This window comes from Coenobita brevimanus, chromosome 104 (genome assembly GCF_032717465.1).
Source record: "Coenobita brevimanus isolate Jiangsu-jjx chromosome 104, ASM3271746v2, whole genome shotgun sequence".
Taxonomy (NCBI): Eukaryota; Metazoa; Arthropoda; class Malacostraca; order Decapoda; family Coenobitidae; genus Coenobita; species Coenobita brevimanus.
In genome coordinates, this window is record NC_137057.1 from 41,721,280 (window position 1) to 41,737,126 (window position 15,847).

The window sequence follows — 15,847 nt, forward strand, 5'->3', positions numbered from 1 at the left end:
CACACAGTATACAAACAATACATACCTTCAGTGATGAATTATGCAAGCCCTGCCTGGGCTTCTAACCTGACCAAAACACACTACAACACTCTACAGACCATACAGAACAAGACCCTAAAAATAATCACAGGCTGCACAGCTACTACACCCACAGACCACCTACTGTACATCAAGAAACCAAAGTCCTCAAGGTTAAGGATCACCTAGACATGAGAGGCACCCAGTTTCTTGCTGCAGCCTCCACAAACCCACAACATCCACTACAGTACATGGCAGCACATCCGCCCACACCAAGAAACATCAAAATAACACCCAGCACACGATACCATACACAAATACTGTCATCTCTCCCCCCTCGCCCACCTCAGACCAGCTTCCAGAAGCATATCCACACTCAAATCACTCGCCACTCCATTCAGTCACTTAAAGACAACACACAGCTGCATGCACGGCCTCCTGACATCCACCCTTCTGAATCCTATCTTCCTTGTGAGGACAGGGTCCACCTGGCCAGGCTGAGATGTGGGCACCATCCAGCCCTCTTAAGCTACCAGAAGAGGCTGGATGACTCCGTCGCTGATGCCTGTCCAGGATGCAACACAGCACCCCATACTATTAAGCACATTATGGAAGACTGCATTGCACACAATCACCTACGCCAACAACACAACATACACTCTTTGAGAGCTCTGTGGGAAAGCCCGGTCTCGGCCATGGCCTTCCTAAGGGACTCAGGGCTGTTCGGCCAGACTGCCTAGGGAACAACTACTACTACTACTACTACCTCGTGTCCCTGAACTTGAATCCTCTGAGTTCTCTACATTTGACTTCAGCTATCCTGCCATTCTCTTACTAAATATGTTTGTCCTGTGTACTGATCCATTAATTCTACTGATTAAAAAAAAAAAAAATTGACTATCTTCTAAGATAGTACATATTCTGTCAATTTCTCCCTTCTCCGAAAACTTTCTAGATGATGTCAATGTTCACCACCACCTTTGGGTCTCCTTTCTATTCACTGACCCAGCAGTGTCGAAGACTATATCTTTCTGATCCTTAATGTCCTAGAGCATCTTGTACAGCACGCTACACATATCCCTGACCGCCTTTGAGAAAGTGCCAACATACTTGACCTATTCCTTATAACTATTTCTACTTAGTCAATCTTATCTTTCTGTTGGGCTTCTCTGATCACAACCTAATAACCCTAATTTGTCCTGTTGTTCCAGGAAGGCCTGTGAACTCTCCCAAGAAGTAGCGGCTGTGGCACTGTGGAGTTGCTGATTGGGCAGTATTTCCTTGAATTTCCCTTGAATGATTACTGCTTGCATGGCCGAAAGTCATCTGAGTGTGCCTTGCACAGTATGGAGATCATTCTCTTGCATAAAGAAGCATACATTCCTTTCTCTCATCGTTGGACTAATGCAAAGAAACCTTAGTTAAATCATGCTTATTCTAATGCTGTCAGCAACAAGAAGAATGCCTGCAATAGGTACCAGTGCCAACCCACCACTGACTCACATCTCTTTCATGTTTCTGCTTGGAACCATGCCAAGTCTTTTCTTCACACTGATAAGAATAATTTCATTCCTTCTACAGTAAGTGGTTTGAATTGTTTGACTTCCTCTTTTCCACTCTGATGGTTCTGTCACTGCTAGTTCTGCTAGAAAGGCAGAACTCTTTGCTCATACTTTCTCCTCCACTTCCACCTTGGATGACTCTGGTGGTGTTTCTCCACCTCTTTTCCCCTCTGACTTTCTCATGACTGACATTAAATTTTCTTTAGCTGATGTACCTTCTGCCCTCACAGGCTTCCAAACTAACAAAGCATATTGGCCAGATGGGGTCCCTCCTGTTGTTCTTAATAACTTTGCCTCTGTGCTGACACCCTTCCTAGGTAAAATCTTTTACCTTTGTTAGTCGACATGTACCTTTGTTTCTTGCCTAAATTTGCTCTCATTAAGCCTCATCCAAAGAAGGGTGATCATTCCTAGTCCTCTGACCGTCGCCTTACTTTAATTACTTTAATTTCTGAAGATTTTTAAATACATTAACAAAAAGATATTAAAATACTTTTATCAAAACCTTTCCAATTGTCATTATGGGTTCTGCCAGGGATGCTCCAGGCGATCTTACCTTCCTTTCAGACTCTTGATAATCCTCATTTTGGGACTTCGGCGAAAACTTCTATCTGTGCCTTGATCTCTAGCTTTCTTTCTGGTCTTCCATAGCTGCTGCTGTAGACAGTCATCGATCTTCTAGCACTATGAAAAGTAGCATTCTGCTGGGTTCTGTCCTTTCACCAACCCCTTTTTATTCATCAGTGACTTCTATGCTGCACATCTAACCTACTCACTCATATATTGAACACTCCACTTTTTACTTGTCCTTTTGCTACTCACAGCGTCCATTCCAGCAGTTACTTCAACAAAATCAGAAGAGGCTATGAGACACGTAATTGGTGACTTGGCTCATGTCTCTGATTGAGGTATAAGTAACCTTGTTGTTTTAATGCATCAAAAACTCAGTTTCTGCAGCTTTCAGCTAGCCATAATTTTCCATAAGAATATCGTTTAATATTTAACAAAATCAAACTCAATTGTGCAACATTTCTGAGCATACTTGGGATTTCATTTTCTTTGTATTTATCTTGGAAACATCATATGACCTTGCTTGCTAAATCTGTTTCCAAGAGATTAGATATGCGAAGCTAACTCTGTGTCTTCTTTAACCTTGGACGGCTGCTGACTTTATACAGAGCTTTTACTCGCCCCTGCATAGAGTGCAACTATAGCATCTTGTGTGTTGGGGGTGGGTGGGTATCAACATTCACCTCTCCTGAACAAGATGGAGTCTAAAGCTCTTCTTCTCATTAACATTCCTCCTTTTACAGACTCCTTTCACCCTCTTTTCGCCTCGCCTTGCACCTTTATCTCTTCTCTATCGCTGTTTTACTGATCACTGCTCTTCTGACTGTCTATACGCGCACAGCACCTGTCTAGTAGCAAACTCTCACCTCTTTTCTGTCCAACTCTCGAATGTAAGAGTTGACTGATACTCTTAGTCCTTCATGTATGCAGCATGTCAAATCTGGAAGTGTCTCCCTCTGTCCGTATTTCCTTCCGCCTATGACCTCCAGTCTTTTAAATGCAGTGTGTCCAGTCATCCTGAAATGAGTGGCTCTTCAGTTTAGCTCTATTATTATATTTTCTTGGAGGACACAATCTTGCGGGCGTCTGCCCTTTGGTTTCCTCCTTCCCCAGGTTTTAACAAATCCGTTCGTCAAATTTTTTTATATGTTTTCGGCAAACACTTCACTCCATTCGTCACTGCACTTAATCATCGCTGGAAACTCGTCATGGGTACCTGATGCCATCCCATTCTTTTTATTGCATCACAGGGTTCTTTACTTGTATCAATTTCGAATAATGTGCCGGTAAAAACGATAAAACGAAAACTTTAAGAAAAAAAGAAGCTGTTTTTAACAGTGATGGTACGTGTTTGGTTTTACGATGGCCTTGGCCACGCATATGTAATTACGGTATAAGTACGCTCAGTCTCCTAAACAGCCAACACCCACGACAATCATGAAAATGCACAAATCTGCCCCTGATCTCTCGCCTTTGTGTTACACTCTTCTCCCTAGATTCTCCAAAGATAAAATTACAAAGAAAAGGAACACAGTTTGTCTTTCACCCTTTCTCTCTACTCCCCCCTCCCCTGTAAAAAGAACATCAACTTCCTTCACGTCAGGTTTCTCCTTTTCTTCCCATGCTTCCTCTAACAACACAATATCACACTCAGTCTCTTGTCTGTCAGAAAACGCAGATGATACCGCTTGATGAAATTCTAATGGAACGGTTTTTACGAACTGCGCGAAAGTTGTAGTAGTTGCAAACTCAGGCCCATCTGAAGTGTGAACCAAGTGGGCTGTGGGTTTCAGGTGCCATCCTTCTGAAGTCCACCATCCTCCTTTCTGGGGATAGGGAGATATATCACCTCGTTTTTCTTACAAACATGAGTTAGGCATGATTAACATAAATATTTTGCATCTGAGTTTTCGTGAGTGTAATGTTTTTTTCCAACCTTCCCAGAATTTACAGAAAAAAGGTCTTTTACTTCGCGCACTAATTTCTTTCTTCCCCCCCCCACCTTTCTCCTCTGTCACAGAAGACAGGTCAGTATGGAAGGACATACTGAAGGAAGCACCCCCCATCCAGTACTCCACCCTGAGCGGTCCGTCCTTCACCAACACCACAGAGACCACGGTCACGGTTGTGTCTGGTACCACCGCCATGCTGCCGTGTGGTATTAGGAACCTGCATAACTACACCGTGAGTTGACACACGTTAATTGGCCAATAGTTAAAACTGTTGGGGAATGGATCAGAATTACTGAAACACAAAGGTTGGCATTAAGAGACTTAGAGATAGATAGACAGAGGGATAGAGAGACTGGTAGACAGATATCACATAGACAAAGATAGACAGATAAACATAGAAAGAGTATGTGTGAGTGTGTACGTGTGTGTGTGTGTGTGTGTGTGTGTGTGTGTGTGTGTGTGTGTGTGTGTGTGTGTGTGTGTGTGTGTGTGTGTGTGTGTGTGTGTGTGTGTTTTGGGAACTATGGTTATAAACTCAGAGAAATTTAGAACAGTAAATTTCATCTTTGACGTTAAGAGTATCGCATGTAGAGTTAAACCACGAGAAATATGCTAAATTTATTTGGTAGGCGGTAGGTACTCGTGGAACTGTAAGAGAACCTCTGAGTACAAGAAGCTTCTCCCTAAGCTGAATATTATTATCCTGTGGTACTGTTACTGGATTAGAAAGCAGAATTACTAAAGAGTCGTGTTAAAATAGTACCTACTCATTGAACCGGGTGACATACTGAGGCAACAGCACCATGTTCATATGAAACGTGAACCCGGTGGACCGCAGGTTGAAGCTGCCCTCATCCTGCAGGCCACTTGATTGGGAGTGAGTTGAGGGACGTTTGTAAAACTAGGCAGTGCAGCCGCCGAGTTATGTCGGTGGTGCAGCGTGAAGGTGTCCCTCTCCAACACCGTGACGTCTTATAAAACCAATTTTGATGTCTCAAGATTATGCAGTCAAAATATGAAAGCAGTAAGATGTAAAATAGTTAAATACCGGTAGTACGGTTCTGTCCAATGCACCAGTTTTGAAAATTCTTCAGACATACATTACATTGTCAGGACACATATTTTAAATACTGTATACTTTTGAAAGGGGTTGTTTCCTGGCTTCGAAATAATAGTTGGCAAATGCAGTTAATAAGTACAGTAAGTGGGTGTGCAGTAGGCCAGTCCATTATCATAATTATATCACACTCCCACCACTTCACCTCTACGGGTCCTTTTGTAAACTGAAAATAAAATCATTTAGCATGGTCGAGAAGAGTTTGTAGAGTCATCATTGCAGTGGATGGGTTAATAATGATTATTTCTTAGTCTTTCTGCATTAGAGTTCCCTAACTCACTTAAGTCCTTCATTCCGATATGTATTAATCATAGTATGCCTGAAATCTTACATGATTCTATGCAGCATCTTAGAAAACATATTTGATCTGGAATGGTTACATACATCATTTATAAATCCTTCAATGTTTAATTCAGATACACTTAAGAGTGCCATCATAATAAATGCAAACACTGTTTAAGAAGTTGAGTAGTACAATTGCCTGGGGCAGATACTAAAACTAACGAAAGATCATGAAAACACAAAAAATGCATTACAATTGAATGGAAAGTTTCTGGTAAACACAGAGACACCATGGAAAGTAGATTGCCAGGACGTATGAAACAAAAAGTATATAACGAATATAATCCCAGCTATGACGTACGGTTGTAAGACCTGGAAACTGACGAAATCGATGGTAAACAAACTAATCCGTTCTCAAAAAGCAATGGAAACATCAGTGTTGGGAATACCTTTTAGACACAGGAAGAGATCAACTTCAGTGAGACAGCAGACTAAAGCCAAAGACATTATAGATGTTATAAGAGAATAGAAATGGGGGTGGGCAGGTCATGTAGCAAGAATAAGAGATAACCGATGGAGTAAGAGGCTGACTGACTGGACTCCGAGATTGCAAGCGTAATTGAAAAATGTCAAACAGGAGGTGGAGAGATGAGATAGAGAAGCTTGCAGGCTAAACATGACAAAGACTGACTCAGTCAAGGGATTCGTGGAGAGAGATGGGGAGGCCTCTGTTCTACAGTGACTTGCAATGGATGATGATGATGATGATGATATCTTACTCATCTGGATCTAAAAACTGAAGATTAAAAGGAAAAGTCAATGACTAGCGAAAAATCAGTAGAAATGACACCCTCGGACTGAAGAGATTCTTTCAACTGTTTGTCATTAACTTTTTAAATCCGACTAATGTCGTTTGTTTATCTCATTCTTTCTGCACCAGATGATTTTATATAACTTAGGAAAGTCCTGCTGAACTGGCGGGGTATATTATTACTTCGTCTAACGCCTCCAGTTCTAACAGTTTCTCTAAAAATGGATGAAAATAGTCACGAGGGGATAAGAATTAATCCAAAATGACATCCCAGGGCTCTGTAGGTGAACAGTGCACTGTAACGCTTTCTCTTTCAGTTAAAACATGTAGCAGTAACTCATTTATATATAACAGTTATGATTAAGATGAAACAAATCTCATGAATTAAAAACTACAGTTGCTTCATCATAGACATCAACCTAACCCTATGAAACCCTTATAGTATTAGAAGTGGGGAAGATTCAGCAACACACACACACACACACACACACACACACACACACACACACACACACATCTGCTTATCCAACATAGTGATTCACTCATCCTTTCACTTGCCATTTAAGCCTCAGCTCCAGGACGATGGCTCCCCCCCCTCCGTCACTTTCTCTCTCTCTCTCTCTCTCTCTCTCTCTCTCTCTCTCTCTCTCTCTCTCTCATGGTTCCCCCGTCACTCTCTCTCTCTCTTTCTCTCTCTCTCTCTCTCTCTCTCTCTCTCTCTCTCTCTCTTTCTCTCTCTCTCTCTCTCTCTCTCTCTCTCTCTCTCTCTCTCTCTCTCTCTCTCGAGAGAGAGAGAGAGAGAGAGAGAGAGAGTACAATCAACACACGCTCCTGTACAGGTGTCGTCAATGGGCAGGCGTGGTATTAGACTGGAGACTATTAAATTAATAACCAAAGTCTTGTAAGGCTAAGCACTGCACCACCAATAACTCTCCTTAACATACAGGTGTTGTGGGTGTCACGGTAAGCATAACTAATTCCTGACCGTCATACCCAAAATACAAATATTAAATACTAAGTTCATGCCAACCATGTGTGAAAAGTGCTTCCTCTGACGATCAGTAACCTTTCATACAGGTGTCGGGGGTACGATAATAATTGACCTCTGGAGGTGGTGGTCCAGTGGTTTAAGAAGTCCTCTATTGTCTGAAATGACCCACGTTCAATCCCAATCTGGGACAGGGAGCAATTTAATTAAATGAATTCTGAAATAGAATTTACTGACCCGTCGATGTCGTAAAATTATTCCCGCTGATATCAGTATACCAGTCCAGAGTGAGACATCTCTAGCATGTACTCAGTATGGACCGTGGGTATTAACGCCGAAACGGTAACATGTGAAAGTGTGTTACATGTCGAAGACTGCTGGACCAAATGGAACTGACTGTCAAGCCTAAAAGTTTTCACCTACACCTCAGACACAATGTAAGAGTCAGCCAGTAACGCTAAACACTTCACCACCATTAACTTTTCTTCCATGCAAGTGTCATGGGTGCAGGGGCGGGACATTCGCCTCCTGACCACCAAGTCCGTCACCTACTGTACATTCCAGACACAAGGCTGGAGTCAGCCAAGAACGCTAAAAAATTTACCACCATTTACTTTCTGTCATACAGGTGTCGTGGGTGCGGGGGCAGGACATTTGCGTACAAACCACAAAGTCTGCCACCAACGCTTCAGACGCCAGATTTCAGTCAGCCAGTAACGCTAAGTAGTTCACCATCATTAACCTTCCCTTCATACAGGTGTCGTGGGTGCGGGGACGGGACATTCGCCTCCTGACCACCAAGTCCGTCACGTACACCTCAGACGCCAGGTTCGTGTCGGTCAACCCAGCGGGAGGGCAGCAGTGGATTCTGAAGATACACTACGTGAGGAAGACCGACGCGGGCTCCTATCTGTGTCAGGTCTCCACCACCCCGCCCATCACACACACCGTCAACCTCACTGTGCAAGGTGACTAATCCTTGTTCACTTTAACTCGGCATGAAATGGCCATCTCTCCACTTCGAATCCCGAGTTGTAGCAATAGGTTAAGAATAGAATATGATGCTGGCCACGAAAAAATACTATGGAAAGGATATAAAGCCACAGTATTGTCTTGTCCTGCCAATGAGGTACGGAAAGTAAGCTGTAAAATGACAAAAAATCTCCATCTAGTTAACATGGATAAGCTATAATATTTTGAACGAATAGCGCAACATCGCCCGTTGAAAAGTGGCTTCTGAGCTGAGTACAGTCGCCCGGAGATAGCCAGAATAAAAAAAAATGGTGGGAGGAGGTGTCATTGAAACGAATGCCTTAAGTTCCTGCTCACTACATCCCAACACAGGTACCGGTAGTGGTTAATGTGTGTCTGTTGTTAATGAGAAAGGTCTACGGATTTTGTTTCTATTCCCTTCACTATCAACGTCTGGTTTAAGCTTATGGGAATAGTCTGATGGTAAAAACGAAGATATATGAAAAATATTACAGGGAGATAGTTTGGGCAATACCATAATTCGACAACATTAATGACTCAGCCGAAGGAAGCTTTTTTCGTTTTCATTTAGTTTAACGCCATACCAGTGAAGCTGACAAGCTTTACAGATCTATTAGGCCTCTGATCAGTATATTCACGGAAATATAAATGTTTGTCTCCTCCAGAATCGAGTCTTCAACTCATCCTTACCTATAATGTAATCAGTTTTACTATTTCTAGCGGCTCTAGGGCACCCTTGTCTGTTCTTGAGCATTTTAATCTCCCCACCCCTTGGTGTAGGAAATTTGAGAAAAGCTCCACCTCGTGTGCCGTCATGCCCAGAGTATTTCGTTTTGCTGGGTGTCAGCCTATCCTGGATTACAAGGAACTGAGTGGTGGTGAGGCAGCAAGGGCAACAGCTACCCTTGATGCCTCGATCAGACCTCTTCCCTACAGGGATTACTTCCCTGTGATTAAAGCTGTTGTCCTGAGCTCCTGGCAACATGCATGGGATACATTTCTTGTTCCAAGCAAGCTACGGGAGGTGACGGCTTATATTAGTTTACGGGTCTATACAGCCATGCCCCGTCACTGGGAAGTTGCCATGACCCGCCTGCGGATTGATCATACACGCCTGACGCAGTGCCGTCTCCTGGAGGGAATATCCCCACCTTATTGTGAAGACTGTCTGGTGCCACTGACTGTGTGCCATTGGTCATTTGAGTGTAATAGTCTACGCCCTAGGGGACGCCCTCGGTTTACAACTCTCCAGGTTTAGAACGGGTGATGGGTCTTTCTTTTTCTCCTCAGTCCTTGGACAGGAGGCGTGGACACGTATGACGTTTGTTGAGGAAGCAGGTTTCCTCAGTCAACTTATATTTTTATTCATAATTTTAACTTTTGTTTTTCTATGCATAGTTCAACGGAATATCCCTGACGTATTATATGAACTTTAAAGTGTGCTGACTATTTTGATCTGTCGTGTATATATATATATATATATATATATATATATATATATATATATATATATATATATATATATATATATATATATATATATAGGTAGGTAGGTGGGGGCGCCCACCATCCACTCACTCAATGTAGTGCTGCTCTCGGGTGTCTGCCCTGTCCTCTCCTCCATCCTACTTTCCTTCCATTTTCTTCTGTCTTTTTTTCTTTCATTCTTTTCTCTTCCTTCTGCCTACGGGTAACTTTACACTCCCTCTTCTGTCTTTCATTCCTTCATTCTTTCCTCTCCCTTCTGACTGTGGGTGACTCTACACTGAGTGACAAGCCAAATGGTTTCCTGTACACCAGGAAACCATTTACTACGCTGGGTGGTAACCATATAACCAAATTTTGGCGCCTGGTGGTTTAGTGGGTAATTATTGTGCTCCAGTCGGATTGAACCGGTGAAGGTTTATATCCAAGTGGTGATTGGGGTTTATTGCTCATGTAATGCCACTCAGGGATGAGTGAGGCTGGTCACTCTCATCTTAAATGTCAGGACCAACTGCCTAGTCCCGGGCTTCTACGCTTCTCATGGGGCAACGTAGGATTGGATGATGGATATATATATATATATATATATATATATATATATATATATATATATATATAAATATAGATAAAAAGTGAGTTTTACGCCAGGTACCCCTTTTTTGGATAAGGGCTAAGGCATTGCCCCTAGGTAGAGGACTTTGGTTTGGAGCGTGTAGCATTTTATGACCGGATGCCCTTCCTGATGTCTACCAATGACCCTTGGATGGATTCGATCCTCCGACCCTTCGGTCAGAGCGGAGTGCTCTAACCCACTGAGCCACGGCTGTTACATATATGTACAATATATATATATATATATATATATATATATATATATATATATATATATATATATATAAATGTGTGTGTGTGTGTGTGTGTGTGTGTGTGTGTGTGTGTGTGTGTGTGTGTGTGTGTCTGTGTGTGTCTGTGTGTGTCTGTGTGTGTCTGTGTGTAAATCAAGTTATCTTTGTTTTATTTTTACTCCTGTTGTATGGCAGCAATGACCTCCTTGTTACACTGCCATGATGTTTTTAGTGTAATGAAGTAATGATTCAGTCATTCAATCAATCAATTAATGCAAAATCGAGTATGGCATTATTACCCACTGAAACATGGCAGTAGAGCTGAAGAAGAGTGTCTGGAGGCAGCACCAGAAATAATAGTAGTAATAATAATAAAGTCCCTGATCACTTCGTTCCACCAAACATGGGGAAATGTGTGTTTGCTAACAAATCGAGTATGGCATCATTATCAGCTGAAGCACAGGCGCTGTATTGTAATTAGTATTGCTTTGGCCCCGGGCACCAAATGCGCACATTAGTGTTACTCCAGCTTTGTGGCCACAATGAAACCATAACTGGCTGTTACATAGTTTGTTGGTGCTCGAGAGGGACGCCTTCATGTTGATGGAATGGATATAACCAGGCGACTCCATTACCTGGCTATGCATACGTCCTTTAGCTACTTCCTTGTCCCCCAAAAGGAGTACGGTAGGTTGCAAGAGAAGGCAACTTAAGCCTGCAGTCCACCGGGTTTACGTTTCAGATGAGCCTGGGGTCACACTAATGATATACTTTTCTATTATAGTAGACGAGAAATGGGTTTAGGAAAATTGAGTTATTATTTTAGGACAATGTCCACTCTTACAGCAATTCTTCCCATTAATAGAAGCTGTAGCGACAGTGCAGCCGAGCAGAGAGGTGTACGTGCAGTCTGGGAGTCGCCTGGAAGTGGTATGCCAAGTCCAGGGATGTCCACCTCCAGCCTTCCTTGCCTGGAGCAGAGAAGGCCAACCCTTTGCCACCCCTACGGCTCACGAGTTCCAGGTCACCGATAACAATATGACCACGCCTGTGTCTCGACTGTCCCTGGCTCGATCCCATGCCACACCCACAGACTCTGGCACCTACACGTGCACTTCCACCTGTACACAGCCGCTGAATGTTACAGTGCACGTGTTAAAAGGTGAGATTCTATAAGGGAACTCGTTATTTTTGCTACCAATAGACCACTTAATGCACCTCAAGAAGAACCTCTAGCAACTAAGGGAAAATGTAGACTGTCTATTCATGACGGCTGTAAGATGCACTACACGTGAGAAGACTTTGATTTCAATCATTCCCTGCATACATTTCTTGACAACCCCAAACGTTTACTCAGAGAGAGAGAGAGAGAGAGAGAGAGAGAGAGAGAGAGAGACGTCCGCAAGCATAATCCATTGCCAAGTACAACTCATAGGGACTCCAGTCTTTAATAATATTCTTGAATAAATGTGTAATGACTCCAAACCTACTTTCAAACCTGTCATTTGCAAATATACGAGTATTCATTGCATTTAATAATCCCAACAATACATTCAAGGTCATTTTGTCTGTTTTTTCCCTACCACCAGTTGAACTATTAAACTTTGGGATACCATTTCTCAAGAAAGAGCTTAATATAGATTATTTCTAACCACTTCACCCCGGGAAGTTGCCCCATTTTTCTAAAGATTTTCGTAATTGACTGAATAGCAAAAATAAAATAGGAAGGCTTCACTGTAAGGGAAGGGCTATGCCAGCAATAATTTTTTACTATATTCTGGATGCCTTCAAAGTGTATTTCCTACCCTGCCCACACTGCTTGCCGAAATTTTCAGGTGAGGAACTGGCCGCCATGCAGCACCACAACAAATCCTGCCCACTAAGCCTGTCCACCAGCCTGGCCTGTTCCTTAATAGTCTCCGCCACCCTACTGCTGCTCACTAGGTCCTAAACGGAGCCTCCTTCAGTTACGCAAGCGTGGAGCTGCACTCGGCCCTGTCTCTGTCATACCGTGCCTTGGCACCCTCCGCCTTTTAGGCAGGGAGAAGCAGGGAAAGGCATGGCATGGGAAGGTTAAGGTTGTTTAACACAGGTGAGGAATTCTTTACTGCCTGGGCAAATAGACAGATTGACAGGAATGCGTATTGAGAAGAATTAAAGAAATGGAACACTGTCTGCATTACTTTAATACCAAAGAAGATGCACAGTTTCTTCCTTTGCATTCAGAGAAGGCATGGAGACTGCATACCCAGTTCTGTGATATTTATGCCGATTTCTTTGAAATCCATGTGCTCTCATTTCCTTGTTTCTGAACATTTTTATTTTTGGAAGTAGGGCTTGCTTCCCCAAAGATTCATTGGGAGGTTCAGGTTCCCTAAATATCACATTACGGATGAGAGTCCGTTGTACACCAGGTACTAAGATATCAAAGCCATGTATGGCCTCCTTTCACTGTTTCTGGGAACTGTTTATTTGGTGAGGGAGCTGACACATAAAAGTCATGGTTGTAATATCGTTTATAATGGAAAACTTCCCAGTAACGAGACGAACTCACCTGGAAAGATTAATTAAAATCCATCAAATAGCCTAGAAGTAATTAAAGAAAAAAACACACACACACACACACACACACACACACACACACACACACACACACACACACACACACACACACACACACACACACACACACACACACACACACACAGGATGAATCTCGCGGTAAAGGGCGAAATGCGTAAAATGGTACTATCATGCTACGCTAGACTGATAATAATAATAATAATAATAATAATTTCATTCACTGCAGCCAGTATCTGAATATACACAATTCCTTGTTCTAATATATATATATATATATATATATATATATATATATATATATATATATATGTGTGTGTGTGTGTGTGTGTGTGTTTGTTTAAGAATGCAGAAATACTGTATTATTAATTCATATATATTTTTCTTCCTTTTTACAGGGCCTAGCCACCGACTGGCTATCTCGTCTGAAGCAAGATCTCTGTAACAATGGTGGACACACTGAGCACTTTACATGAATAAAATACTGTGTATAGCAATTTTTATTTTTTTCCTAAGTAGATGTGATGGGTGACCAGTGGCAGAGGGCGACAGGAGATGGCACTTGCTGGAAGGAGAGTAGAAAAGCTGTAGGGGGAAAAAATAGAAGCGGGGTGCAAGAGAAACTGGAAGGGCAACGGGCAGATAAATAATGATCTGAATCTGATGGAAGGGGTACAGGGCATGTGTAAAGAATTCACAGACGATATCTGTGATTCATGTGAGGTATTAGGCGAGGTTAAGAGATGACACAAGCGAGTGGAAGAAGAGGAGAGGTGGGAAAGAAGGGAAAGATCAGTTGGATGGAAGTGTATGAGACATCTAGAAAGTCAATATTGTGAAAACCCCAGGACCTGATGGAATGTGTGGTGAAGTGCCCAGATATACTGTAGGGCTGTAGGGAAAAGAGAGCAACTGAGCAGAAACAAAAAGTGTGCAGATTGCCCTGAGAGGAAGGTGGAGTTCCAGAGGACTGGAAGTCCGCTACAATAGTTCCTCTAAGCAAAGGAAAAGAGGGAAGAGAAGAGTGTGTGAGAGTCACTGGTGTATACGTTGTTTCAGTGTGACAGGATCCATACATGGATGGATACTTGTTGTTAGAGTTGGGTAGATACCTAAGTAATTAGTTGATGAGGAGAAGTGGGCTGGGTGTGAAGATCAGATATTCATTCTAAGATGTTTCGTAGAAAAGTTTTTAGAGATGGGAAAGAAATTGTATGCCGCCTGCATGAATCTGTTGTTCTTGTTGATCAACTTCAGTCTGTCTGGCCAACAGACCCGTCTACTGTAGGCAAGATACCGCCAATGCAGGACCCTCCCATGCAGGCGAAGAATGACTATCTCTCCGTTTTGGTATCGAAGCTGTAATATTACATTAACGCTAGAAAATTATGTCAGTAACGAATAATGGCTGAGGGAAAGCCAGGGACCTGTATTATTGCCTCATTCTGACACTGAGCTACGAAAAATAGGCTCCATTGATTTTGAAGATTCTCATCAAGGTAAAGGGAATGAACTATGGAAACATTTCCTACGTTAAATAAGATCTGTAAGCAGCGGCCTTCGCTATCCCGCTCATGTTTTAGTTTAGAGCTGATACTTCTAGGGGAAACACGTATTGTTCTATTCAGCAATAAAGCAGTCAACATCAAGAATGCCGATTGTTATCGCCTTTAATACCAGAAGGGGCTCATAACAGTCAGAAGTAATTGTTTTACCTGATCGTGGCGCAGTGGCAATTGGCCTATGTGTCATCAAGCGGCCTGTGGCGAGATCCCTAGCGTGGTACAGGTGGACAAATACCAGATGATAGTTTGTTGTGGCAATACAGGTTACCTAGATCAAAAACGGTTTCGTTATGAGGATACGACTATCATAAACTTGCCTGGATGTAGAGGAGGAGGAGAAGGAGGAAGGGGAGGGGGAAGGGGGGGGGGAGCTCTGGAGTCTTGCCAATCAGCAGGCTTCAACTTTATCGTATGCTTATGTGCGATGAATGCTGCACAAACAAAGATGGCCTGGTTACAGAGGCACTGCATCCAGTTCATACACTGTGATGTGTGGCGGGGGATCCAGTGGTACAGACGGTGGAACAACATTATACAGTTTACAATAATCTGACAAAGACTGCTAACCCTCATTCTCAGCTGATGGCCATGTGTAGTTAGGCTGGAGGACTGATCTGATAAGTAACCAAGGAGACTCATTCCAACCTTTCAACCAAGGTTCATAAAATTTCTAGGTAAGAAGGTGGCCCAGTTTCGTCAGGTGAAAAGAAAGGAAGGATAAAGGCATGGCATTCCTCCACTCACCAGGGGTTTAATGGCACTAATAATAATGAGTTCACTTATGCCTTTGTGCACCACATTAGAACACTGTTAGCAGACTCTTGACATTATATTTCTGACTGTAGACTACGCTGGTGCTGGAGAGGGACGCCTTCCCTCGGTGGCACTAACATAACGAGGCGGGTCAGCTTCCACGTTATACAAATGTCCTACAGTTCTTTCTCTGTCCCCAATAGGAGGAAGAAGAAAGAGATGAGAAGGGCAATTGAGGTCTGCAGTCCACCTGTCTCACTTTCATATGAGCCTTCAGCCATAACAATTACAGTAACATCAACAATGACATCAACATAGCAAAACAA

At 42.7% G+C, this 15,847-nt stretch overlaps 1 protein-coding gene across 1 annotated transcript in view; it reads left to right on the forward strand.

The window, feature by feature from the left end:
- Positions 1-12,574, forward strand: part of LOC145416088 (uncharacterized) — a 46,572-nt gene extending 33,998 nt beyond the window's left edge. Inside the window, exons 4-7 of the mRNA XM_080285180.1 lie at positions 4,171-4,334; positions 8,058-8,268; positions 11,489-11,785; positions 12,459-12,574. Of these exons, the coding sequence (XP_080141306.1) occupies positions 4,171-4,334; positions 8,058-8,268; positions 11,489-11,785; positions 12,459-12,574 (788 nt within the window). The remainder of the gene's footprint in view (positions 1-4,170; positions 4,335-8,057; positions 8,269-11,488; positions 11,786-12,458) is intronic.
- The last annotated feature ends 3,273 nt before the right edge of the window (positions 12,575-15,847 follow it).